The sequence below is a fragment of the Pelodiscus sinensis genome, chromosome 1 (assembly GCF_049634645.1).
Source record: "Pelodiscus sinensis isolate JC-2024 chromosome 1, ASM4963464v1, whole genome shotgun sequence".
Classification (NCBI taxonomy): Eukaryota; Metazoa; Chordata; order Testudines; family Trionychidae; genus Pelodiscus; species Pelodiscus sinensis.
The window spans coordinates 211,532,848-211,559,151 of record NC_134711.1 but is presented as its reverse complement, the minus strand read 5'-3'; the positions used below and the strand labels follow the sequence as shown (position 1 = coordinate 211,559,151).

At 39.2% G+C, this 26,304-nt stretch overlaps 1 protein-coding gene across 4 annotated transcripts in view; it reads right to left on the bottom strand.

Annotated features, from left to right (window-relative positions):
• Positions 1-68: 68 nt before the first annotated feature.
• AP1S2 (adaptor related protein complex 1 subunit sigma 2) overlaps positions 69-26,304 on the bottom strand; it is a 62,061-nt gene continuing 35,825 nt past the window's right edge. The window contains exons 5-6 of one of the 4 annotated variants that reach the window (XM_014573471.3): positions 23,653-23,746; positions 69-2,666 (exon numbers count right to left, since the gene is read on the bottom strand). In XM_014573471.3, the coding sequence (XP_014428957.2) occupies positions 23,702-23,746 (45 nt within the window). In that variant the 3' untranslated portion in view covers positions 69-2,666; positions 23,653-23,701. Of the gene's footprint in view, positions 2,667-5,473; positions 6,984-23,652; positions 23,747-26,304 lie in introns of those variants that run through there. The other 3 variants (XM_014573472.3, XM_075914237.1, XM_075914243.1) reach the window with 3 other exon arrangements.

Here is a 26,304-nt window from a genome sequence, read left to right as displayed (position 1 = left end):
AGATTTGCCTATCCTTTTTCTCCTCAGGAAAAATATTAAACCTCTGATTATATATAAGCACATAGCAATGGTGTAAAAATGAGCATTTATTACAATTAAATTGATGTGATACTAAGACAATGGTCACAGGTTTTGAGACAATCACAACAAAGCTTAATTCAGCCTAGCACATACAAGTGACAAACCTTAGAAACAGGTTTTTTAAAACACACATAAAACTGCTTTAGGGTTGACACTTTAAATTAAAGAATCATTTTGACAGCACAAACAACAGGCCATCCCGATACTAGCTGTACCTCCTCTTTTTTGCACATTCTACATGAGTGAAATACAAAACAGGGCTCTTGTGTACCTGATACAAATATGATATTCTAGTGATCTGAGAGGCCTGTGTTCTGTAAATGAACGGAAATCAATACTGTACATGTGTGGTACTGCTCACATCAAGTGTGCAAACTGAAATGTGAGGGAGTCCTGGTCAGTTCCAACATAACAGCAAGCTTAAAAAAAACCACTCACCTTGTGATCACTGAAGATACAGCAAAGTTCTACTGTGTACTTCATATGTAATTTGCAGAAAAAAATGGCACTGGTTTTCTCAGTAACAGAACAGAGTTCTGTACAGAGGTTTCGGAGTAAATACTCGGAAGTGTAGACTATATTGTAATACGCAACTGTCAAAATAAATGAAGTACATTTTATGGTGTATTATCCTTGATTTGTTCATTTACATGCTGAAACTCACTAATTTTCAAATAGTGTAAATTAATTTGGTTCTACTGTAAACAAACACTGGTGTTTCTTTAAGCTTAGTAGTTTAACAATGATGTCACCTGCAGGTATGGTGACAATCAGGACATTAATTAAAAAGATCTATTAATGAAATAGATTATTAAAAGATTTTAAATAGGTGCTTATGCCACCATTGAACATAATAATACAGCAGTAAATGCAATGCCATTAGTCTTGTTTCTAGGAATCAAAACAAGAACTTCTAAATTGTTACATGAAGTGTTGCAGCCATGTCTGTCACAGAATATTAGAGACACAAGGTGGGTGAGATTATACCTTTTATTGGACCAACTATCAGTGTGAGAGAAAAATGCTTATGATTTTACACTGAGCTCTTATTCAGGTGTGAGAAATGTACACAGAGGGTCACAGCTAAATACAACGTGGAACAGAATATTTTGCATAAGTAGTTGTTACATTTCAAGGAGGATTCAAAGTGACAGCCTGTTAACGCGCCCCTCGTTCTTAGGGGTGAGAAGGGGGAGAAAGGTAGAGAAGCTAACTGGGTAGGGGGGTTGTTAGTGGATATAGATTATTGTTCTAAGCTATAAATTCAATGTCTGATCAGTCCATGATTTTTAATGTGTAGCAAAGTTATAAATGTAAGCCCTCTCTCAGTGGTCTTCTGCCTGCTTCTTTTTCACCTTAGGCCTGGAGGGGTATTAATGAGACCCTTTAAGTTGAATAATCCTTTCCAATATAGATTAACTGTTTACTACTAAACAATCTGGTCCACCTTGTATTTGCTGTCGCCCTCAGAGTACATTTCACAGACCTAGAAAAGACCTCAGTGTAGTTAGCTCAAAAACTTGTCTCTTTCACCAACAGAAATTGGTCCAATGAAATATCTTGCCTCACCCATCTTTTCTCTCTTTTAAATTGCACATTTGTAACTTTCCCTTTAAGTCAGCCCCTCTCCTCACCATGATTTCAAGTGCTACCCCCACCATATTTTACATTATATATCTACTCATCTGAACAGTAAGAAGGGCAAAGTCCATAATCTAGGTGTAAGTTCACAGTGGTTAAAGCAATAATACTGGAGTTAAAAACAGGATGATTCCAATATAAAACTTACTTCTTACAACTTGCATTCCCTTTGTATTAAGTTAACTCTAACTCATGCAGTTTTGTGTAAAATCTTTGTATTGAATACTTTCATGTCTATCAAGTGGTCTGGTTACAGACCCATTGCTAAAAATGAAAACACCTTAACAGCTCATACCAGTTTTATATACAGCTCATAATAGGGTTCTTTGGTATAATGAAAAAAAATCCACAGTAAGCAGCTAATTCCCAATCTTTCTGTATTAACTGAAAAAACAATTTTCACAAATGCTGTCAAAATGTAGATGAACAAATAAGTCTTTGGTTGCATAAAACCAAATTCCATGTTGTTACATTTCACATTTAAAGTTGACACGTATACTTTTCTTCCTGTTAAACATGATATAATTACTGAAGTTGTCACAAATACTTTCCTTTCTGTTAAAATGATATAATGCACTGAAGCCGATTCACAGTTGCTTATAGAACAGTTTAATTACAGAAGTCATCACCTATGATTTTCTCAGATGCACCAAAGAGAGAGTCTGGAATTACTCATTGTAAACTGAAATCCCTTTCTTTTATCCTTTTTGGAGGCTTAAATTTTTCTTCCCTTTTTAAACCTATAAGTGGTATATTACTTTGTAGGCCCAAATGAAGCAACTTAGCAAAACAGTAATACTGACAGACAGCATCTTACACCATTAGCTAAACATTAAAATGATGGCAGTGAACATTTACAGTATGTGAAACACCCAGGAAACGCCAGAGGAGAAGATTTATGTGAGTCCAATTTCTTCAAGTACACTACGTGGGGTCTCAGCTTCCTGTGGAGGAAAAATTTGAAAAAAGTGGTAAACAGATCCTCTGCGCCTAACAAACATGCTCATATGTGGAAAGTTAATATGGAAAGTGTCTTATGACAACAGCTGCATTTCTAAAAGGGCTGTTAAGAAGTTTTCCGTAATGTAGAGGGATGGCTTGTAAGCTTTATGACCCCTCCTTAGCACACAAAATATTGACATCATGGGACAAGTCATAACTTAGAAAAACAGACAAACTTTAAAAAAATCATGTAATGGATTCAAATTTATTGCATTGTGATATTTTGACGAGAACTCCAAAATCCCTCAAGAAAAAATAAAATGGCTGTTGTACTGTACAGATACAATATACTTTAAATCAGATGCTCTCAAACTGGACATCATTAGTTTATTATGTGGGGGTGGGGGGGGAACGCAAGCTGTCATCCTCCACCCTCAGCCCCACTTCTCCTCCTACATTTATAATAGCAGTACATATTTAAAAAAGTTTTTAAATGTATAAAGGAGGGGGGGTCGTACCTAGATGCCTGCTGTGCAAAAGGTGCTACCAATACCAAACCACTGCTTTAAATCTTAACTTGTAAGTTTTCAAAACAGGTCCTAGTCAGGTAAAATCATTAATACTCAAAATAGCCCTCCCAGCTAGAGAGACTACTGTATACTGGATAAAAACTACTTTAGAAGGATGAAATGGCCAAGTCTGAAGTGAAGAGAAGCCCAAGATTTGTGACTAATATTTTAGGCCAGATATATACTTCTGAAACCAGTTCTTCCCTAAAGTTATTGGACTACATTTTCAATGAAAGCCTCTGGCCTGCACCAAATAAAGTAGATTAGCATATATACAAATAAATTAAATAAGTCTATATCTGATTTTCATGTTGGGAATTTGAAGAGTTATTTCTAAACAACTAAAAGATCCATCAGATTACAAAAACTGAGCTGTTCATTTCAACAATTACTAGTAACATTATAATAGTCAATGAAGAGGGATACTATGTTTCTATGAAACAAAAACAATTTTAAAGAACCCAGCAAACAGGAAAAAAAGAAAAACTTACTTTAGCATCCTAAGACAATGCATATCATGAAGCAAGAAAAAAAATAAATTACAATTAAGCAGCAAATTCTCAATTAGCGTAGTTTTACAGAATATTTAGATGCATTTTTAAAGTATCACTTTAATAGTTTGTACCTATTTGACTCAAGGGGTTTAGTATTGTAACACTAGCACTTCTGAAAAGTATCCTCTATACATTCTATATGTAGAATGATCAGGTTTATAACCTTCAGATTAACCCATGTGTGTACCCTGATTTACTATTAAAAAACACAAATATTAACAGTGCCACTTCACATGAAACAGGTGTGTTTTAGTACATTCAAAGGCCACTGTTAAACAGCGTAAGCCCATCCAAGATGCCCATTCCTACCCTCAATGTATGCACAACTCCAACGATAATGCTGGAAATTAAGAAAAAAAAACAACCCACACTTGAAAAATCAAGGTTATTACAATCTGATTAGACAAAATCCAGTGGATTTTCTCAATCCACCTACTTTTCAATAAAATGAAAAAAAATCCTTTTCCAATAAAGCCAAAGACATAAAATCCCACTTCCAGCCATGTAACAAGGTAGGTTTTCCTTCTTAAGCAATATTTAAATATTTCCAGACCTGTACTCACATGGAAGAAGGTGTGAAACAGTCTTGGCATACTATACATTATAAAAATGTTAAAAATATGTATGCAAATTTCTACTCAATAATAGAAGGAAAACGAATTATCAAAATTGGTGAGAAAAGAAATAGTGAAAAGGACACTATTAACTCATTAAATATATTGTTCAGTTTGTTTTTGTTCTTCAATGATCTTGGAGCATGAAAATACTATTTGCTTCCCTTTACACTGATTTTAAACATTATAAGAAATGATTGTTGAACTATATTCCTATGTTTGGATTAAAAGAAATGTCAATTTTTTCATGCAAGTTTCTGGGGCCTGATGAGCAAATGTATTCTGTTTAATGCAATTTTTCAACACCCGTTAAGAGTGTTTATTTGGTCCTCTCTCAGGGCAGCGTATTGGACTATGATTGCAAGGTACCCTGCAGCTGGACATTTCTGCAAGTCTCACTCAATTATAATGGATTTGAAAATCTACAACTACAACTGAGGTGAATTGGATTATTTCCTAAATTACAAAAAAAAAAAAAAAAAAAAAAAAAACACACCACCCCACACACAACACTTCTTACATGATGAACTCCATGGTAACTATTGATTAATGTTGCCACTTCAATTTTGGTAGTCAAACGTTTTTTCAGCTAACCGATCCTGTCTAGCTAGGCACACTGCTTGATTCATTACTCAAATAAAATTCACTGGCACTTGACCGGGTACTGTGTTTTTACAACTCTAGAGCTAAATCTCACCAGTGCATCAGAGTGCATGCTTATTGTTTGAGAGCGATAGTCTTGTGACATAGAATTCAGGAGAAAATGTTATTGCCTTCATTGTTCCAATTTAGAATGCCTATCAATTTTTAAACACATTTTGTTATGAATTTTAAGAATCAATGTTAAAACTTTTGAAGAAACTAAACATGGACAAAATCTATGCTATATTTAAATTCTATTTATGTATAAATTTAGAAAACATTTGCATATATTCCATAACAACTAGATAAAAACATTTTATAAAACATTTCATATGGCATCTGCAATTCAGAATTTAACTGAGGTAACCAGTGTGCACTTGAAATACCAGAACCAAGAGTGGAGTAAAAAGCCATTCACATGAGACAGAAGTACATGCAATACTTTATTTCAGACATGCCAGGAAAGCAAATTCATTATCTAGTCATATGAAAGCAAGCAGCTGTATACAAACAACAAGAAAAACAGCATTTTGTTACAGCCCAATGCATAGCATTTTAAGCCAGCAGGCATGAGAGGATGCAGATTAAAGCAGCATTAACCAAACACACATGTTCACACAAATTGTTAATAATGTCTTACAAAACAGAGTAGCAAACTTTGAAATGGAAAGCCACCCTTATATTCTATTTTAATTTTCTGTAACATATCGCAAAATGCTGCAAATTAAATACAAGAATCCCCCTTTCAAGTCAGATTAGCATTTAAAATGTAGTGCATTACAACACATGAAATATTTTTGAAATTTTAAACTGGGGTTGATTTAATTAACTAGTTCCTTTCTATTTAACTGTATATGATCTTTACCTTAAAGATAAGCTAGTTCTATATAATGTAACAACCTTTACTTTTACAGGACATTATAGGGTAAAGTATATATCTTCATCTTGGCTCTGCATACACCCAGGATAGTTTACTTTAATAGAAAGTTTCAAAGTAATAGTATTCCTTTTGCAATTCAATACAACTTATTTCAATCTAAAAAACTGACGAATAAATGTTAAAATTTTAATATGCCTGGAATATGCTATTAGCAACTAAATAATAAAACTAAAAGTTACAACTCTGAAATATTAGGTTGCAAAGGAATGTACCCGGGTAACTTATTTAAACATTTCTTTAAAAAGGAGGACAACTGCTCAAGTACTCAACCTTTAAACACAAATCAGAATGATAGAAGCTTAGACATTCTGTGACATTACAAAAAAAACATTATCTATCCTAAGTGCCAACCATCAGGCAGAACAATTTCTCCCCTCTACCTATGTTTATGATAAACAGCAAATTACCACTGCCCCAGTGATAATACTTTCTAAGAAAATTAAAAGTGTAGAGGAAAATGGATTTTACTTCTGCATTTTTCATTAGCAATACATACATAGTTTTACAAGTATACATAAAGCAAATTTATACATATGTATATAACTATGTATATATTCTATACACACACTAAAAACGTAACATTCACATTATCCCATCCCATGTGATCATTAGCTTTAGCTTTATAGTACAATTTGTATATGTATTTTAAAGTAACACTACAGCTGAAATACTTAACTTGGCCTTTTATATTACAGTATGTACTTATTCAAGCTGAATGTTAAACATAAGACTAGAAACTTTTCACACAGTAAGAAATCATGCTGACAAGAACAAGTTATATCAAGATGAGATGAGAATACACAAACAGGAGAAGAAGAAACGTACAACAGCAAAGATAATGGTTGTGGTATATTCTATTGTGTTCAAGATGATTGATTTCACCAAGCTGATGATAATGTTCTGCCATGAATAAGTCAGGTCTATCTCCTCTCTGAAATTCTGCATGCATGATGAATGAAGCCATTTAGTACACTGGGACATTAAAGTATTCATGACGTGGCTACAAAAAGAAATGTATACATTCTTACACATAGTATACAGGTGGACATACAATAAATATTCTTGTCAAAAGGTTCTTACAGTACTAAGACTAATATAAAGTTATATACTATCCTCATCTCCACTAGCCCCTTTTCTTGGGAAATATTTTACTACCACTAATGCTCCTCCTCTGGAGATAGTAATGCTGGGTTCACTAAGACAGGGCACAGGCATTTCTACCACTGCATTATCTAGCTCTAATATGAGCAGATACCGAAGACATAGGTTACAATATGCTGGAGGTCTATCTGCATTAGCTCTTCCACCACTACTACCAGTACCAGCACTGCACAAGTGAATTTCCAAAAAAGCGTAATGTAGACAGTACTGGAAATCATTTCAGGTGAGGTTTTTTGTTATTATTTGAAAAAGATATTTTCCCTCCCTATATATAAACACCACAAATTTCATTCACAGGTTGATGGTTGCCTTTCAATTGTTATCATGAATTCAAATCTGGTGAATACAACATCCATGTAACAATATAGTGCTATAACATGTATACTTGCGGAAACGATATACTGCTGAAATAGATACATGTTATGTGCTTATCTGATCTTCTAACTGTGCATTACATGTGGAAAGGACCCATGTAAGCTTCTTTAAACCAAATCATGGCTGGTACTACCAACAGTTTATCTGCACCAGTTCCAAGCAACAAAGACTTGTCCTCTCTGGAGCTCTGAATACTAACACAGGTGTATTTGAAATGATAGTGTAGATAGGAATTTCCTGATAAAATTATGTAGTGTGAACTCTTCCTCTTAAGGCATAAATATCCAAATCAGAAGATTTGAAAAAAGGAAGCGTATTTCAACAAAAATTACCGAAATGATGGCTCGGTATATTTTTCCTTACATTATCCTCTATAGCATAGTACAGTTTGTTACGGGAAGTAAAGTACAGAATTCCATTTGTACTGCCAAGAGGTTAAGCTACAAAAATTCATTTTTCTGTCAAAAATATGCACATCAGACTCATGGAAAAGGCCAGGTACTATAGAGATTCCCTCCTCTCAAAAGGCACTTCTAATGATTGCTCATCTTCTTTAACAAACTAGTGGTTTGCATAAACATTTTCACAGATGAAATGGTACTATTTCACAATTATTTTTATTATTATAACTATGCTCTTGGACTGCATTATGAATATGCACATTAGACAAACAGCTTCAATTGAAATATACTGTTAAAATCCATAACATTCACAACACACTTTCACTGTCTGCAATGCATTATGAAGTTTTAAGGACAAATGGGTCAAATTTCAGAAATGCTCAAGGAATTTAGAAGTCCAGTCAACTTTCAATAGGGCATTTACTTCTGAAGTCTATCAGGCATTTCTGAACAGCTCCCCATCAGTTACTATCCTTTACTATATGCCTATTAAATATATTACTTCATTTTCCATATCAGGAATCTCCAAGAAAATACATCTCAATACAAGCAAAAATCTTGAAAAGGGATGGAAATACTTCTGCACTTGCTAATCTCATCAATTAACACCCTCCAAATAGTCGGTCTTTAAATATCTCCAACTCAGCTTAATATCAAATATTTTAACACATCAGCAAAACAAAACAAAAAAACAAAAAAACCCCAACCACACCAAGTTTCCAATTTCTAGGAAAACCATTCCTGAAGAAGTAATATTACCCCACAATGTTTGCCCCTCAAACATTGAAGCATACCAATTAGTTAGAAATTGACTATAAACAAGTGAATTTGAGTAATTCAGCACATCTTAAATTATGGTGCATATACTATGGGTGGAAGAGAAACAATCAGGTAATATACATGGGTTGGTTTAAGCTTACAATAGATTCTTCTTCAGTTATTAACTATACTGATTAAATTAGTAAAAGTAACATGGCAGTTTGAAACCTCTCACATTGCCCAAACCAAAACAGATGTAAGCTAGCATAAACACTGAAGAGAAAGTTTTAGGCCTGGTCTACACTAGAAAAATCAGACAGGTTTATCTAATTCAGTCCAGCATGTTAAAAATCCATACCCTTAAGTTCCACGCCAATCTGAATCAATACATAGACAGCATTACATCAATGGAAGACTCCTTATGCTAATGGGAGGGGTTCTCTCAGTGACATGGGCACTTAAAGAGTTCTTGAGACAGATTTTCTGAGAGGGAGGAGGGCTGTTCTCTGCCTTAGCGCTGACCTCTCTTTCTCTCTCCCCCCATACTGTGGCCTTTGGGAAAGGAGGAATAAATGCTAGTTCTATTTTCTAAATCAGATTTTTATTCTTCCCTCAGTGGCAGTATAGAAGAAATGGAGGACTTATTCTATGTTAACCTAGGGGCTTCTCGACGTAGTTTTTCAGTTGACTTAATAAAAGCCATGCTCTGCTTTGAAAAGGCTGTGTAGAATCCTGAAGAAATATTTGTTCAGATCTCCCCCCACGGAAGGAGTAATCCCAACAGGGTCTTTATGGAAAGTTTCTGCTTGCCTTATATTGACTGAGTGGTGCAAGTTAAAGGACCTGGGAAGCACTGCAAGATAATAGATGTTTTAATTTGTTAAGTCCAAATAAATCGCTTTTTAACAGTGCTATATTAATTTTTATTTTAATTTTGTCTCTAATAAGTTCATTTAAATTAGTTGTGTCTAATTTAGATTTGGGAAAGGTATGTGAAATAGCCATGAATAATGCACGAACGTTATTTTCTCCTCTTGCTTGTCGCTGGAAGGAATATAGGGTTCCTCTCCCCTTGTTCAGCAGCTGCCACTGTCACAGCTTGCTGAGTTATCGCTTATCTCAACCACCTGACAGCTTTTTCTAGTCAGTGACAAGGAAAATCCATGGAATCCAACAAAAATTAATTTCCATAACTCTTCTCTGAAAAGCCCATCAATTAAAGATCTTCAGAGAACAGTGCCAACTTCTCTCTTGCACAAGAGTTCATTTCTGAAAAAAGAGGGCTATAATTCAATTTCTTGCAGCACTGGAACATGACAATAAGAACACTATCTCCAGTGACTACCTTGCTGTTTTTGTACGTTCCAAATTAGATTTCTATTCTTCCCTGAGTGTCAGTTTAGAATACATCCTAACCTCTGTTTCTTCTAGGTTAACGTAGGGGCTTCCTGAGGCTATTTTCCAGGTGACCAATAAAAAGCCTACTTTTGAAAAGGCTATTTGAAGTTGCTGCAAATACTTGCTGTAATGCATTGGTCCTTGAAGGGAGTAAAAGTCTTTGAACAGAAGTCTACTTCAATGGGACGTGCTGGGTAAGAGAAACAGGAATACTGGAGCCCAGAGGCACAATTTTGTAGCCACAAAGGCTGCATAGCCTGCCCTTCTGGAAAAAGGAGTTTTTTCGGGGGGAGGGGTCTAACATCAACCATATACTCCCCAGAGATGGTCTAAAAATTAGGGAATGGCATAGATCCTGTAAATCTATGACATATGGAATAATGAATTTTCTACAAATGGGCACTAACTAATATGGCTGATGGATCTGTAGCTTCTCAGCTTGATCACATGACAAAAGAAGAAACATTTAAAGATACATTTAAAAAGGGATGTTGCTCTGAAGAAGGGGGCTTGACCATTATCACATCAGCTAGATGTGCAGGAAACAGAAGGCGCAGGAAGGACTCAGCTTAGCTTCAACACTGACAAATCTTGAACTCTCTGAAGGAACAAGATCAGGCATAGGAGGGATGTGTCTCAGGACTGTTTTCAAAAACCTGTAACTCAAGTACTTTTAACAATAGTTTCAAAGGTGCCACAGGACCGCTCTTTGTTTTTAATGTTACAGACTACCCCTCAGATTAACTTGTCTAAGTAATTTTTAACTTGTTCTTTCCCTACTTTCGATTCTGTTATTACCTCATTTTCATTGTCATTCACTATGCCAGATGTCCCACCAACCTTCTTTGTGAAAACAAACAAAAAAGTCATTAAGCACATCTGCCATTTCTGTTGTTTTACCTCCTTCATTGAGTAATGGGCTTACCATGTCCTTGGTCTTTCTCTTGCTTCTAATGTATTTTTATAATGTTTTCTTGTTATGCTTTATGTCTCTAGCTAGTTTGAGCTTGTTTTGTGCCTGGACCTTTCTAATTCTGTCCCAACTTACTCATTTATATTCATCATTTGTAATTTGACCTATTTTCTACACAGTTAAGCCAGGATTGTCTCTTGCCATGCTTCCTAGCTTTCCTACACAATGTGTGGTAGTTTGCTCTTGAGCCTTTAAAAATGTCTTTGAAAAACTGTCAATTCTCTTGAACTGTTTTTCCTCTGATACTTGCTTCCCTTGGAACCTTACCTACCAATCCGATTTTGCTGAACTCTGCATTCTTGAAATCCATTGTCTTTATTTTACTACTAGCCAATTAACCCGTCATAAGACGGGATTTTCAGGTCTCTCCTCCACATCGGTCTTCTCTCCTGAGCCTCCTGTCTCCCTCTTTCTCCTCCTACTGCCTCCCCCACGCTCTCTCTCAGCTCTCCTCCCCCTCTTGCCTCTCACTCGGGGGGACCGCAAAGTCGAAATGGTTTTTTGGGCTCCAAGCTCCCCGTGCTGCATGGGGAGTGCGGAACCCAAACGGACACTTGCGCCACTTGCTCACATGCGGTGGCCTGGCTGAGCGGTGCAGAAGTCAGCCGAGCGCCATGGCGGGAGGCAAAGAGGGGCAGGGTGGTAACATTCATGGCCAGGGGGCAGGGCCTGGAGCCACTGTCACACTGCACATCACCGCCCTGCCCCCCTTCCCCTCCTGCCGTAGCGCTTGGCTGACTTCTGCGCCGCTCAGCGAGGCCGCCACGTGGGAGCAAGCGGCTGATTGGGCCCCGCACTCCCCATGCAGCACGGGCCGCTCGGAGGGAACATCCAGCATTTCAGAAACAGCACCGCCCAAAGGGAACAGACAGCATTTTGGCGTTACAGACTCTCAGACACAGGGCTACTTTATTTTACTATTCTCTCTTCTATTATACCTTAGAATAATGAACTCCAACATTTCATGATCACTGTCACCCAAACTACCTTTCACTTTCAAATTCTCAACCAGTTCCTCCCTATTTGTCAAAATCAAATAAAAACCTGCCTCTCTCCAGTAACTTTCTCCACCTTCTAAATAATAAAACAAAATCTTAATCTGTGCTCTGCTGGTGTTATTTTCCCTAAAGATGTCCGGGTAATTGACGTCTCCCATCACTACCAAGTTCTGTGCTTTGGATTACTTTTTTGTTAGTTGTTTAAAAAATAGCCTCTGTGATGGGTTGCATTCACAAAAGACCCCTTGGAATTATTCCCCGGTGTGCTGATCATGGGACTGAAACCCTACTTCCTGCTTTCTGGGGCTCCCCACCACTCTGTCCTAAGCCAAGCCAGATCCTCTGGTCTCCCCTCAACAAGGCACAGAGTCTTTCCCCACAAGGTGGGAATCCTGTGTTTTCCATTCCCCCTTCCATGGAAAATAACCTGGCTTAAAATGGAATCCCAGTACCAGATGGGATGGCCACGTCTTATTATTCCAATCATCTTTGGATTTACAGGACAAACAAGGCTGTCTAAGTCGTTAAGCGGATCATTCAGTCATTAAGGCATCAGGGACAACTGTAAAGGCTCTCATTAGCAAATTTAAACCTATATAGTCTCATATTTCAAACTTACATACAAGAATGATATATGCACCAACATAGGATTTATCCAGCAGACTGTAACAGTAACACTGATAGGCTGAGGTATTTGTCTAAAGCATCCTTAAGTTACGCATATTTATACTTATAAGCTAATTTTCATAAAGTATGTGGGGAAGATCATCACAGTCTCATCCACCTCTTCCTCCTGAAGTGGTCTATAGTAGACCACTATCATGGCATCACCTTTTTTAACCCCTTTTATTCTTACCCAGACTTTCAACAAGTCTGTCCCCTATTTTCATCTCAACCTCAGTCTAAGTGCATATATTTTGATACATAAGGCAACACCTTCTTCCTTTTTTCCCCGCCTGTCCTTCCTGAGCAAGCTGTATCCTTCTATTCCAATATTCCAGTCATGAGTAATATCCCACCATAGTCTGTGGTGCCAACTATTTATAGTATTATGAGTTTTTCCCTGCTTATTCCCCATATTTCTCGCATTACTCTAAGATATGGATTTGATCCTCCCCAGTTTCAGTTTCATCTCTCCCGTATCCCTGCTGTCATGGCTCATGCTCTCAAACTCCAACCCTTCTCTCAGGTCTCTATGCTTTTTACTTACCTGTGGGCTTTGGTAACCTGCCCCATTTTAACTCCGTTTAAAAAGCCCTCCTCATTAGGTTAGCCAATTTGTATCCAAATATGCTCTCCCCCTTCCTTGATAGATCAACCTCATCTTTTTCTGGAACAGCATACCATGGTCAAGGAAGCCAAAGCCTTTCTAGGACACCATCCTTACACACAGGCAACTTTCCTCCAGGTTGCAACTGTCTCTGTCTAGGCCCCTACCCATGACTAAAAGGATTGAAGAGAACACTGCCTACATTCCCAACTCCTTCACCCTTGCTGCCAAAGCCTTGTAGTCATTTCTGATCTGCTGAGGATCATACCTCAGAGAATCATTAGTGTTCATGTAGCGTGGAATAGTAGTTCAAGGGCTAGATGATCCTAGACAATCCCTCTAACATCTCAGATGTAGGCCCCAGAAGGCCATCAACTCCCAGGATGACATGTCAGGGCAACAGACAGGCGCCTCCGTCCCCTACAGAATAAAGTCACCAACCACTGCTCCCCTCCTGGGAGTAGTGGCTTCTCCTCTTCCACCTTCGGAGTTGATTCCTTTATGTCATTGCGAGGGCAGCATAACAGTTTTCCATCACCACAGCAAGTGGATTGGGAATAGGGATGGTGAGCTACCTGCTGTCATAAGTAACCAGTACCTCATGTCTTCCTGTAACAGAGCCTTATTTTCCACCTCCATGGAAGCATGACAGCAGCCCTCTGCAGCTGGATAGTTTCTTCAACCTTGGATGTCTCCATATGAATACTCTCGTAGAACTCCTCATGAGCTCAGATGCTCCTCAGCCTAGCCACCTCTTCCTGTAGATCTCCCATCGACTTCCTGAGAGATTCCACCAACAGGAACCTTTTACACTGGATGGTCTCCCAAGCCTGGCTTTCTGTGTGTGAGAAATGCAGGCCACAGTCTCTGCAAATCCACCTCAGAATCTATGGTCAGATTCCCTGTCTGGATACCTGGCATATTAAGGGGTAACGGGTGATACTTACTGGGAAATGGTTAAACCAGAACCAGGGAGCATGGGTGGCAGGGCTGTTCCAGCACTGCCAGCACCCATTCCATGAGGGCTGGGAGGCGGCTGCCCCACACGGGGCTGGAAGCAGCCAGGCTGGAGTAGCCCCTGCCTGCAGTGAAGGGGCTGTTACACTCTGACTGCCCCTGTTTAATCAGTTAACTGGTTAAACTTAATGTTCAACCAGTTAACTAAACAGGATTTTACTGGATACAGGTGCAGGTTTAGAAGATAGAAGTAGTGTCCAGCCCTTCCTAATCATAACAATTATATTATGATTCTCTCCTACAAATTCATTTTCAAACTCCTCTGTCTGCAGTCCCCTGTTCACTGGCTCCTCTTGGTTGCTTAGCCTCTTGCTTTTAAGGCTCTCTAATCACATTGGGTGGGGGGTGATTACAAGGCAGACTGAGGCTAATCAAAGATGATCAAGGATGATTCAAGTAACAAAAGCTCAAAACAGTCCCCAGATACAAAACCCCAATTATTCCTATAATTTAAATAACCTAAAAGAGAAAAAAAATAGAAACAGCCAAACAAAGCCATCTTGTGTCTTCTGACTATTCATTACAGTTGTGGCCTTGCCTTAAATTTGATGCAGCTCTTTATGGCAAAAACTGTCTCAACATGTGATTGAACACACCAAGCACTGCGGGTTCTGGGATATGAGCATATGCATGCTACTGTACAGAGTAAAAAACACAAAAGGAGAAACTCTGCATCTATGCTACAGAATATGTGCACTGTCACATACCACGGATTACATCCATTTGTACATATATGAATATAGATCCCACCCTAAAAACGTTCCAGGAGTAGCCAAACTAAACAGGATAACAAATTCCATAGACTCATCAAAAGCCCATAGTCTAACAGCTCAATATAGATTGGAACAGAACATTTTTTTAAGTATCCACTTAAGAAAAACCAAATCAGGGAGCATCAATGTTTTACAATCACAAAATTAACACTGGCCAAACCGTAAGAGTCACATGTCACATCTTTATATAGGATTTCTGTTCTAGCAGAAAGATGAGAAACTACAAAGTACAAAAAGAAACAGAAACCCAGTATTCATGATTGGTGAACAACGTTCTCCCAGCAATACTTACCAAAGGTTGTTGAATGTATACAATGAACGTATTACAAGGGAAGGTTACTCACCTGTGCAGTAACAGACGTTCTTCGAGAGGAGTGTCCCTGTGAGTACTCCACATCAGGTTGGTGTGCCAACACTAAGCCTTCAGCGTTTTCAGAGCAGTGTTTCTGGGGCCATGCATGTGCATGTCTGCAGCTGCACGCTCCTAGTTTGCAGGCATTGCGCATGTGCAAGCTCCCTTCCCCTCAATTCCTCCTCCAAACTGGAACAAAACCTCTTAAGGAGGACAAAATTCCGAAGTAGAGGGGAGGAAGGGAAAGTAGTGGAGCACTCACTGCAAAGAATGTAAGTTACTTCACAGATGAGTAACTTCCCCTCCCTCCCCCCTCTCTCTCTCAAGAAAAAGAAAAAAAAAGGAGGTTATTCATCTGTGCAGTAACTGATGTTCTTTGAGATGAATTTCCCCATAGGTGCAAAGCTATATGTGTTTAAGGAAATAGGGATTTCAGATCAGACATGAATGTGGTAGACAGGACCAACTTGGCGAATTTTAAGTTGGATAAGGGACCTTGTGTAATTGCACAGTACTTTGCAAAAATGTTGTCTGACAACTACATATCGGTTGCGCAAATATCCATTATGGGAACCTTACAGAAGAATGCTATCAAGGTGGACATGGCTCTAGTGGAATGTGCTTGTTCGTTGTTAGGAGGAAACATCTCTGACAGGAAATAAAGTCTGATATAGTCAAAAATCCAGTGGAAGAGCCTTTGTCATGAAATGGGTTGACCCTTATTGTGGTATGCTATAGACACGAACAGTTTTGGAGAGGACCTAAATGGTCTAAGTGTATTGTTAAGTCAAGCGTGTGCATCTTAGATTTGAAGGAGTTCACATGGGGCTTGAGGAAGAAGGTAGGAAAGTATATGGTCTGACTGAGGTGGAAGAATCACCATATATTCGAGAGGAACTTGGGGTGGGTACATAAGGTGAGCCTGTCTTTGAAAAAAGGTGGTACATGTGGGGCGGGAGGGTATGCCATCAAAGCTGCAATTTCTGCCACCCGTATAGACAACATAATGCTATGAGAAAGGCTGTTTTCACAGAAAGGTGCAAAAGACCTTTGGTTCAAATGAAGGTCAAGTACGAATGTTCAAAATGAGATGTCTACCGATCAGGTGACCTCTGGATAAAGTTCTTGTAGGCCTTTCAAAAACTTCTTAGTGAGCGGATGTGCAAATATTGACAAGTCATCTATCTTGAGGTGGAAGGCTGTTATAGCAGCAAGGTGAACCGCGATGGAACTCATGGCAAGGCCCGCTTATTTAAGGTGCAACAAGTAAACAAGAATGAAGGGTAAGGAAGATATGGAGAGAGCAAACTAATGGTCTGAGAGCCACATCGAGACTCTCCCATTTTTAAAAATAAGTCTTACGGATGCTCTGTTGTGAACACTTTGGTTTTCTGCACAAGAACTATTCAGGAGCCCAGCTTCCAGATACAGCATGCAGAGATTTGGATAGTTGGTCTGCATTCAAGGCTGGAAAAGGAGATCTGGAATACGTGGTAAGGAAATTGGTGGTGTGCGGGACATATTGATTAGGAAGGGAAACCAAGGTTGTCACGGTCACGATGGCGCTACGACAATTAGGCATGCTTTCTCCCTCCTTGCTTTGTTGGCAACCTTATTTAACAGAGGTATGGGGGGAAAGGCATGGAATGGAATGGCCAACTCATTAGGAAGGCATCTCCCATGGAGCTTTTCCCCATACCAGCCCTTGAGCAAAATCAGTGACACTTTTTGTTGAATTGTGTGGCAAATAAATCTATGGTTGAATGACCCCACTGATGAAAAATCCACAACAAAAAGTCTGGGTTCAATTGCCACTTGTGCTTGGTGGGAAGGTCCTGCCAAGGCTTCAGCAGTCGTACTGACGGTGCCTGGAAGGTGTACAGCCATGATATTTATGCCATATTTTAGGCAATAGTTCCAAAAGATATGATTGATTCTGCGCATAGGGCATGAGATCTCCTCCCCCCAGCAACGTATATAAAACACTTCCATGACACTGTCTATATACAGTTTTACATAACTGGCAATGAATGGAAGAAATTTCTCACAGGCGTAAGTTCAAGGACATTTATGTGAAGATTCTTGTCTTTACTGGACCACAGTCCCTGAGCCGTATGTCGTCATAGATAAGCACCCCATCCTGTGAGGGATGTGCCTGTCGTCATGGAAACGGACGGCTCTGAGGGGAGAAATGGTACTCCAGAGCAAAGGTTCTGTGGCACTGTCCACCACTGAAGGGACTTCTTTATTGGTAGTGGAATTGAGATGGACTTGGATAAAGGGTGTAGGCTGGGCTCGTAAACTGTTTTAAGCCAGCCCTGTAGACACCTCATATGGAGGTGAGTGTTGTTGACAACAAAATTGCATATTGCTATGTGGCCCAGGAGCTGGAGGCAGTCATGTGCTGTCGTTCTTAGAGTGTACTGTAATGCTTTACCAAGGCCACTATTTTGTCGAAGCGGTCTGTGGGAAGAAAAGCAATGGCACTTGTACAATCAAGACTGGCCCCTATGAATGAATCTTCTGAGTAGGGGTTAAGATTGATTTGGTTTAGTTTATTGACATGCCTAAGTGTTGAAATAAATGCCTGGTGACAGATAGCGAGCGATGAGAGTAGTTTTCTGACGGTGCTTTGAGAAGGCAGTCATCCAGATAAGGAAATATGATGACCCTTTGTTTTGCAGGTATGCTGTGACGACTGAAAGGACCTTTGAAAAGACACTCGAAGCTGTAGAAAGGCCAACTGGCAGAACTTCGTATTAGTAGGGTTGTGTACCTAAAATGAATTGGAGAAAATGTCTATGAGCTGGATGGATCAAAATACGAAAATATGCATCTTGTATGTCGAGGGACGAAAACCAATTGCCTTGTTCCAATGCTGGTATGAGGGTAGCAAGTGTCACCATCTTAAATTTCCACTTTTTACCAAATGTGTTCAGTGCTCGCAATCAAAGATAGGTTTCCATCCTCTTGACTTCTTCACTGAGAAGAAATAATGTGAATAAAAACCTTTTCCCCTAAATTGAATAGGGACTATTTCAGTCACCCATAGGTGAAGGAGATGTTCCACCTCCTGTTGGAGAAGATTTTCTGAGAGTGGTCCCTGAAGAGGGACTGGGGAGGAGGATGGGAAGGGGTATAGACGTAAAGGTTGATATAAACCTGTTCAATAATCTGAAGCACCATCTGTCAGAGGCTATACATTGCCAGTTGTTAAAACTGGAAATAGACCATGCTGCAAAAGGTTAAACTGCAAGCATGGTGTTAGAATAGGTGAGACTCTCTTGACCCTTGTTATGCTGTTCAAATTTGCTTGCTGGATTAATATGACTGTAGCAAATTAGTCAGGCATCGTTGATTTCTGCCTCTGCCATGGTTCTGATGATGTTGGTCTTGTCTAGTGTATTGTTGGGTGTACTGCAGATATCGTGGCCTAAGGTAAGGCTGGTACCTGTATTGCCTCCGCCTAGGTACTGAGTTATGGATACCACGAAATCTTTCATTGAGTGGAAGGCGTTGTTAGTGTTGCCGCAAAGAGCTTCTGACTGCCGAATGGAAGATCTTCAATAGCAGATTGAATTTCCCTGGAGAAAGCAGCAGCATTGAACCAGGAGGCTCCTGTCATTACCACCACAGTTGCTGTAGACCACGCAGCTGTGTCTGCCACATCTAGCGCGGCCCGTAGGGTGGTCCTAGAAATTGTATGAGCCTCAGTAATGACGGTCATGACCTATTGTTTCTTTGCCTCCAGAATGTCCGAAATAAAGTCATTAAGTTTGGTATAATTCCTGTAGTCATATTTACTTAGAAGAGCAGCGTAGTTAGCCACTTGGAATTGTAATGTTGAGGACTTGTATACTTTGCGTCTAAACAAATCGAGCCTCTTGCAGTCACGATATGATGGTGTAAATCTATAATGATGCTGCTTGTTCCTTTGGTGTGCAGCTCCTACCAACGAGTTAGGTACTGGGTGAATAAAAAAAAATAAAAAACAAAAAAAACCCACTCAGAGCCCTTGGGTGGAACATAATATTTTGTCAGCCCTCTTACAAGTAGGCATTTCTGTTGTAGACGTTCGTCAAAATGTCTCTGCCGGCTCCATGACTCCTGGATTGATGGGTAGTGCTATTTTAGAAGATGTCACAGAATGCAGGATGTCCATCAACTCATGCTGGTTTTCGGTGACCTCTTGGAAGGGGATGTTCAGCTCTGTAGATACTTGTTTAAAAAGATCCTGGAAATGTACAAAATCATCTGTAGTAGTCAGAGGTGAAGGCATGAATGCTTTGTCTAGTATGAGGATTCTTTTGTGTTCGGCGAGGTGTCAGGTAATGAATCAGAGGTCCCCTTCTAGGGCTTACTGTTGCTGGAGAGATGGGGACTGTGGTGGCAGGGAATGTTGTGGTATAATATGGTCTGTGTCGAGACTGCCAGGGGCTCCAGTATTGCCACTGTGCGTATGGCACGGGGGCTCATCGAGAGGTTACCGTACCATGGTGATATGCTTCTATGCCTGAAATGTGGTGGGTGGGTTCTGGCAGTATAGATGAAGTGGTAGGCGGCAGGAGAATTATTTGGGGGGAGAAAACCACATCCAAGTCCTCTTCTGAGTCGGTGGAAAATCTTTCCAGCAACAAAATTGATTGTGATGCTGGCGAGCCAGGAGAACGGCCGATACCAAGGAAAGGGGATTTAAAAGTGGAGGAAACCAAGAGGACCCTATGTTGTAGTGCTGAAGTTGATCGTGCCGTAGTTGGCTGCACCAATGCTACCTGTGGTGCCGGATGGTGTCTCGGTACTGATTGGCCAGGCGATGTGGTTAGTGCTGCTGTGGTGCCAAGTGCCAAACTTGAAACCAGGGTTGTTTGCAGTGCCGGCAAAATTTTCTCAGTGCCAGATGGTGCTGCAGCAAATGAGGCAGGCAACTTAAAGCCTGATGCCTCAGAGCAGGGTTTTAAACTACCCACTTTGATTCTGGTGCTGATGTTGCCCAATAAGCCTAGTGCATCGAAGGTGCTCAGGCATGATGCCGCCATGTGTCTCAGCACCGAATGTGTTGGTGAAAGTCATTTCGATGCCAAAGCCTTCTGAGATGGAGAAGAAGCTCGCTTTTTCATGGGCTTTTTGTCCCTTTGCGTTTGTGGCTTTTCAAGCTGCTTGCCTGGATCAGAGGCTGGTCTTAATGATTTCTAAAGGAGAATGAGTTTGAGTCACAAGTCTGTCTCATCAAGCTCTAGATTTTGCCTGCATTGTACAAAGTTATTCTTGAGACACGTGCCTCACTGAGGCATCAGACACATTTTACGTGTCCATCAGACACCAGTATGGGGTCTCTGCATGAGGAACAGTGCTTAAAGCCTGGGGAGCTGGGAGCGGTGGTAGAAGGAAAAAAACTGGGGGAGGAGGGAGGCTCACGAATATGCGATGCTTGTAAACTAGAAGGAAGCTACTGCAGATGCGTGCATGCGCAGCCACAAGGACACGGCTCTGAAAATTCATATTGAGGGCTCAGAAGTGCTGCACTGATCTGATGTGGAGCACCCACGAAGACGATGACTCACTTCTTATAGTTTTATTTCAAACAAACAAAGCAACTCCATTGTCACATCAATATTTTAAGTCATGCAAAACTTCTAGATCAGTAGATCTGTGTCACTGTAGCCTGAAACTGCTACTAGGAATCCCCATCTATCCCAGCAGGGTAATTGCACAACCCCCAGTCCTAGATGAATGTCCTTCAGATATAAATTTAGTATGTCTTCTATATCATTTTAAATAACTACCCTCCTATGATTTGAAGGCTATTTAAAGGCCACAACAGAAGTTGTTTTAACATGATATAGTGTCAATAGTTCTAATAAAGGCTCCATTCCCCATGGCAATTAATTGCATGAAAAAAGTGCTACAGAGAGTCCCTGCTGTAAGTCACCCCGGTATACATCCGTTCCATACTGAAGTCATTGATATTTGTAGGAACTGATGCATTATAAGTCCTCCATTCCCCACTATAAGTAATGTGAAACACTTCCTCCAGTTTGCTTAAATGGAAGTCAACTGCGGGAAAAAATTCCTTGCTTTGAGTTGTTTCGCTATAAGTTCAAGTTTTTTGGAACGTATCTTGGACTTACAGCGAGGACCTGCTGTATCAAGGTTTCACATGGAGCTCCATCCAACTAAGTTTCAAAATATTCCCAGCAAACAAATGCATTATGATGAATATTTATGCTCCATGTTTCCCTTAAACAAACCTATCAAAATTACTTTATTGAATGAATTCAAATTTCTATTTTTATGTGCCCTAAGTCCCTTCTTCTTGCACACTTTACAACGATCTCCCTCATACTTCCAAAAAGTGGAAAAATTCCTTTCCAACAAATACATTTCCAGTGAAAGTAAATAATAATGTTAAATCTATATAAGTAACAATTTAATCCATGAGCTCTGCAAGATTTTTACAGTTTAAATTAAACAGTGCCATGTAGAATGAAATAATGAAGTGCAAACCAGGCCATTTGAGAAAAAAAAAAACCTATAGCAGAACACTTTAATGCCAGCACAGGAGTCATCACATGAATAAAAAAAAATTTATTTAGAAGACATCATATAAAGAAAAAATTATATATCATATTAGGGATGTTCGATATTGGGTAACTAAATAGTCATAACTGCATGAAATCTTAGTGCTCCTGGCCTCACTCCCAGGGAGCCCCCTGCTACTCCAAGCTGCCCCCTCTATCAGCAAGGGGAGACAGTTTAAAAGTCACAAGGGGAGCCATTTTAAAAACCAGTCTTGGATCACCCCCATGGACAAGGGCTTCTGCAGCAAAACAACCTATGCCCTCAGCGGGCCCAGGCTCCCCGTGGACAAAGGCTGCTCTACGGGATGTGGAGCAGCTTCTGTCCATGGGACGCTTGGGCCCACGATGGCCTGGGCAGCTTTGCAGCAGCCTTCCCTGTTCCTCTCCCTCCCCCCCCCAAACACCTCTGAACCGTGAAGCCAGTGTTGGGGGGAAATCAGCTTTTAAGCTGGTTCCCTCCAGCACCATCTCCTGCTCCCCTCCCCTTGCTATCTCTGATAAGCAGCAGCGAGGGGGAAGGGCATGTGGCACCATGGAGCCAGTGCTGGAGGGCAGGGAATCTGCTTTTAAACTGATTCCCTCCAGCACCGGCTCCTGCTCCCCTCCACTTGCTGTCTCTAATACAGAAGCGAGGGGGAAGGGGGGGGGGGGAAGAGAAATGCATGTAGTCAACAAATGAACCGATACTATCAGTTAATCATATAGTGAGTACAGATTAACATTCCTAATATACATGAACCAAAATTATAACTAATCATAAAAATAAATCTGAGCATCTCAACTCATTCTTTCCAAAATTGTATTTTCTTAAAGATGAAATTTATTATTTGCAAAGAGTGTAAATTTACATTTATCTGGTCTAATGAATTAAGTCTTAATCTTTACACATGTGAAACTACACTTGAAATAAAGCATATCTACTGTTGCATTAGTACACAATAAACGTTGATTTAACTAGATTTGTGTCACAGAACTGACTTACAGAGTAAGACTGACTAACAGATTTTCAAAGTCGCTCATTTTTCGATTGTGTGGGTTTTTGAAGACAATCTTACCTTTTCTTTATAACACTGTCACAATATATTCCTCTCTTAGGAGCCTGTACAAAAATATTTTGCTATGCACTATATATGCAAATGTTTCTGTTCTGTCATGCAGCATCGGATATTAGATATAGTCAATTGCAATAGCGCCCATTCTATACAGGGCTCTATATCATTTGCCTACCAGAGGAAACAGTGCATTTTCCAGTAAACATATGCTTAAGTTGGTTGCTTGTAAGTAAACGAAGTCAAACATCTGTTTAGTAATTAGTTTTGGTATACCACTTCTCTCAACTCCATTAACCCACTTACTTGCCAACACCAAAATAAAGCTCATAAAAAAAGAAATCACACTTCAAACTGATGCTGTTAGTATAAAGGGAAAATAAAACAGAACACCCAAAGCACTGTCCAAATACCATCATGCAAATGTTGCAGAAGGTTAAGCCCATCACCCATAATTCCTGTGTATACCCTTTACTAATCAGGCAAGGACTTCATTACACGTGCAATAGTCTCTGCATAGCACCCATTTAATCCATGCCACCAAAATGGTAAATCTGGTAGTTACCAATTTAGATGGGGAGCTCAAAAGGGATAAAGCCTTAGACTGTTCTTAATCATAAGATATCCTCAGACAAACCTCCCCAGTCTTCATTCTGGCTCTACAAACACAAAATCAAGCAGTAGTGAAAATTTCATAGTTACCACTTTAATAAACTATTCATAGAGGAGTTTTTCTAGATACAATTAGGAAAATATAGAACAAAGGTCTTTTGAGGATCTCAATAGGTTACATTGGGAGAAAAAGCGCGCTATAGTTTAATTTTGATAATTTTTAAACAGAAGCAAAAAGTTTAACACTAGTGGAATTTTAAACCTTAAAAAAAAGAACTTACTGAAAGTTGTTTATAAATCTACATTTATAATTAACCATCACCCAGGTACCAAAATGAGCTTTAAATTGTAACATCAATCGTTCACTACTTATACCTGTAAGAGTTATAAAATATGAGTAGGAAGCTACAGCAATATGTTGTATATATTTAATCCTTGTGGTTTCATTTCACAAAGTAATTTTTACTATTAATATTGCTCTATAATTAAAGCAAAATCAATGTTTTATTCCTGTATAAAGCAAAAGTTACATTGTAGACTAATTTATTAGATACAATATTCTGTTTTAGTTTAGAGCAAATATTTTAAAACAAAATTCACTCAACCATATTTTTACAAAACGTCTCCTACGATTACCCTTATCAGTAATATAGTTATGTATGGTAATAACTCAAAGAAATTATTTCAGGTAGCATTACAATCTACAAAATATTAAAAACAATAGATGAATGTCAACAGATTAAAATGTATACATGTATTTAGATTATATGTATTTAGATTACAGATTAAAAGTATTCCCTCTCTATTCTTTGGCAGAACATCTAAAAAGCCTCTGCATTTAATTTTAATGAACCTTAAAAGCCAGCACTGGAATTTATCTTTTGTTTGTTACAATTTCTTCTTTTGTATAGAGACAGCCAGAAAGAATAGAAACTATTGCTAAAAGGGCAACAATATGCTTGGTACTATGCAAGACAGAGAAATACAATCCCTAACATAAGGAACTTAAGTACAGGACAGAACACAATGCGAGGACAGATGCAGAGTTAATAGCATTTTTCCTAGAGTTTTGAAGCCTCAAGAAACATCTTTAGGAGTAATGAGAAGGAAGAGAAGGTGGCATACTAAATGGCAGGTTGTTCCACAAAACTGGAAAGCCTCTATACATATGAAACATTAAATATTACTCTTCAGCATTGTGTGGATTCAAGGAAAGTATAAAATATGCTGAAATGCAGATTATTAAAAAAAAATCACTAAACAAGAAGCACACGAATTGAGAGATAAGAGTTAGTAGTAACTATTATAAAGCAGAGAGTGTTCTCCAATTGTTCAGTGATTTTACTGTGCATATTGATTACCACCCTGGTGGCTAAAAATCTTCAAAACAAGCAGTATACACACAACGATAATGCAAGCTCTCACATACTGCTTTAAAACAGCATGCCTCAAGCCTGTTCCGGAATAAAGCATCTCTAGGGATGAAATGGTAATTTAGATTGCAGATATACTGATTCCTTGGCATGTCTACAAAGATTGTTTATAATAATTTCATGATGATAGTTTTGTAATGTTACTAGTATTCCCAGTTCTTAGTATTAATGAATTTGGAAAGTCTCTAAATAGGAAAAACTATCATTAAGATTTCTTGTAGTACTTTCAACAGATAGCAGCATAAGAAAACTAAATCGAGTACTAATGAGGAAGAAATTTTCCAAACTCCACATATGACCCAAAGAATTAATTTTAAAATCTATGAACCTCTCGAGGAACCAACTCTTTTTATATTATGAAAAATGTTATTTACATTAAGTCAAGTCCCCTATCCAATTCCATGCAAACAGAACTGAAGAGGTGAGCTGTTCCACCACTGAATAAATTTTTTGGGAGGCATAACTGGAAATTTTAAAGTGTAAAGAACTGCCTGAAAACTTGTAGCAGCACACATTCAGTGACACTTGTCTGCAATCACATTTGCTAGAATGGAGGAGCGAAGGATTACTTTTTAAAAACATTTTGGCCTACCAATCTACGGAAATTAGGAACAGTTCTATTTCATAATACTTACAGAAAAAATGAGTTTGTCTGGACAATCATCAAGATATTGCAGTTATGGTTTAAAAAAAAATAATAATCACATTCAGGGGGAGGAATAAAATAAGGAATTTTTTCCACAACCTCTACAATGCCCAAATGCCATAGTTCCTTTTCAGTTTTATGTGTTACTTTTACATATTGCTCTTCTAAAACATTTTATTTTTAGAGAAATTCTCATACAGGTTGAAACTCAACTGGGATTCTCTGGTCCAGCAACATCCATGGTCCGGCATGGATGTTGCAGGACCAGAGAGTCCTAGTGGAGGGCCAGCAGTGAGGATCGCTGAAAGGCCAGCAGGGTAGTGGGCTACCTGCAGGGAGATGATGATGGGGCCACCCAGCACATGGAAGCGAGACTGCCCAGCAGAGCTGAAGCCCCAGAACATGGCTGCCCAGGGAGCCCTGGTGTGTGCAGCTACCTGGAGACCCAGCTCCTGGCTACCTGGCAGCACAGCAATGGCTTCCCAGTGGGTCAGCAGGGCAAGTAGGTGGTGGCAAAAATGACTTT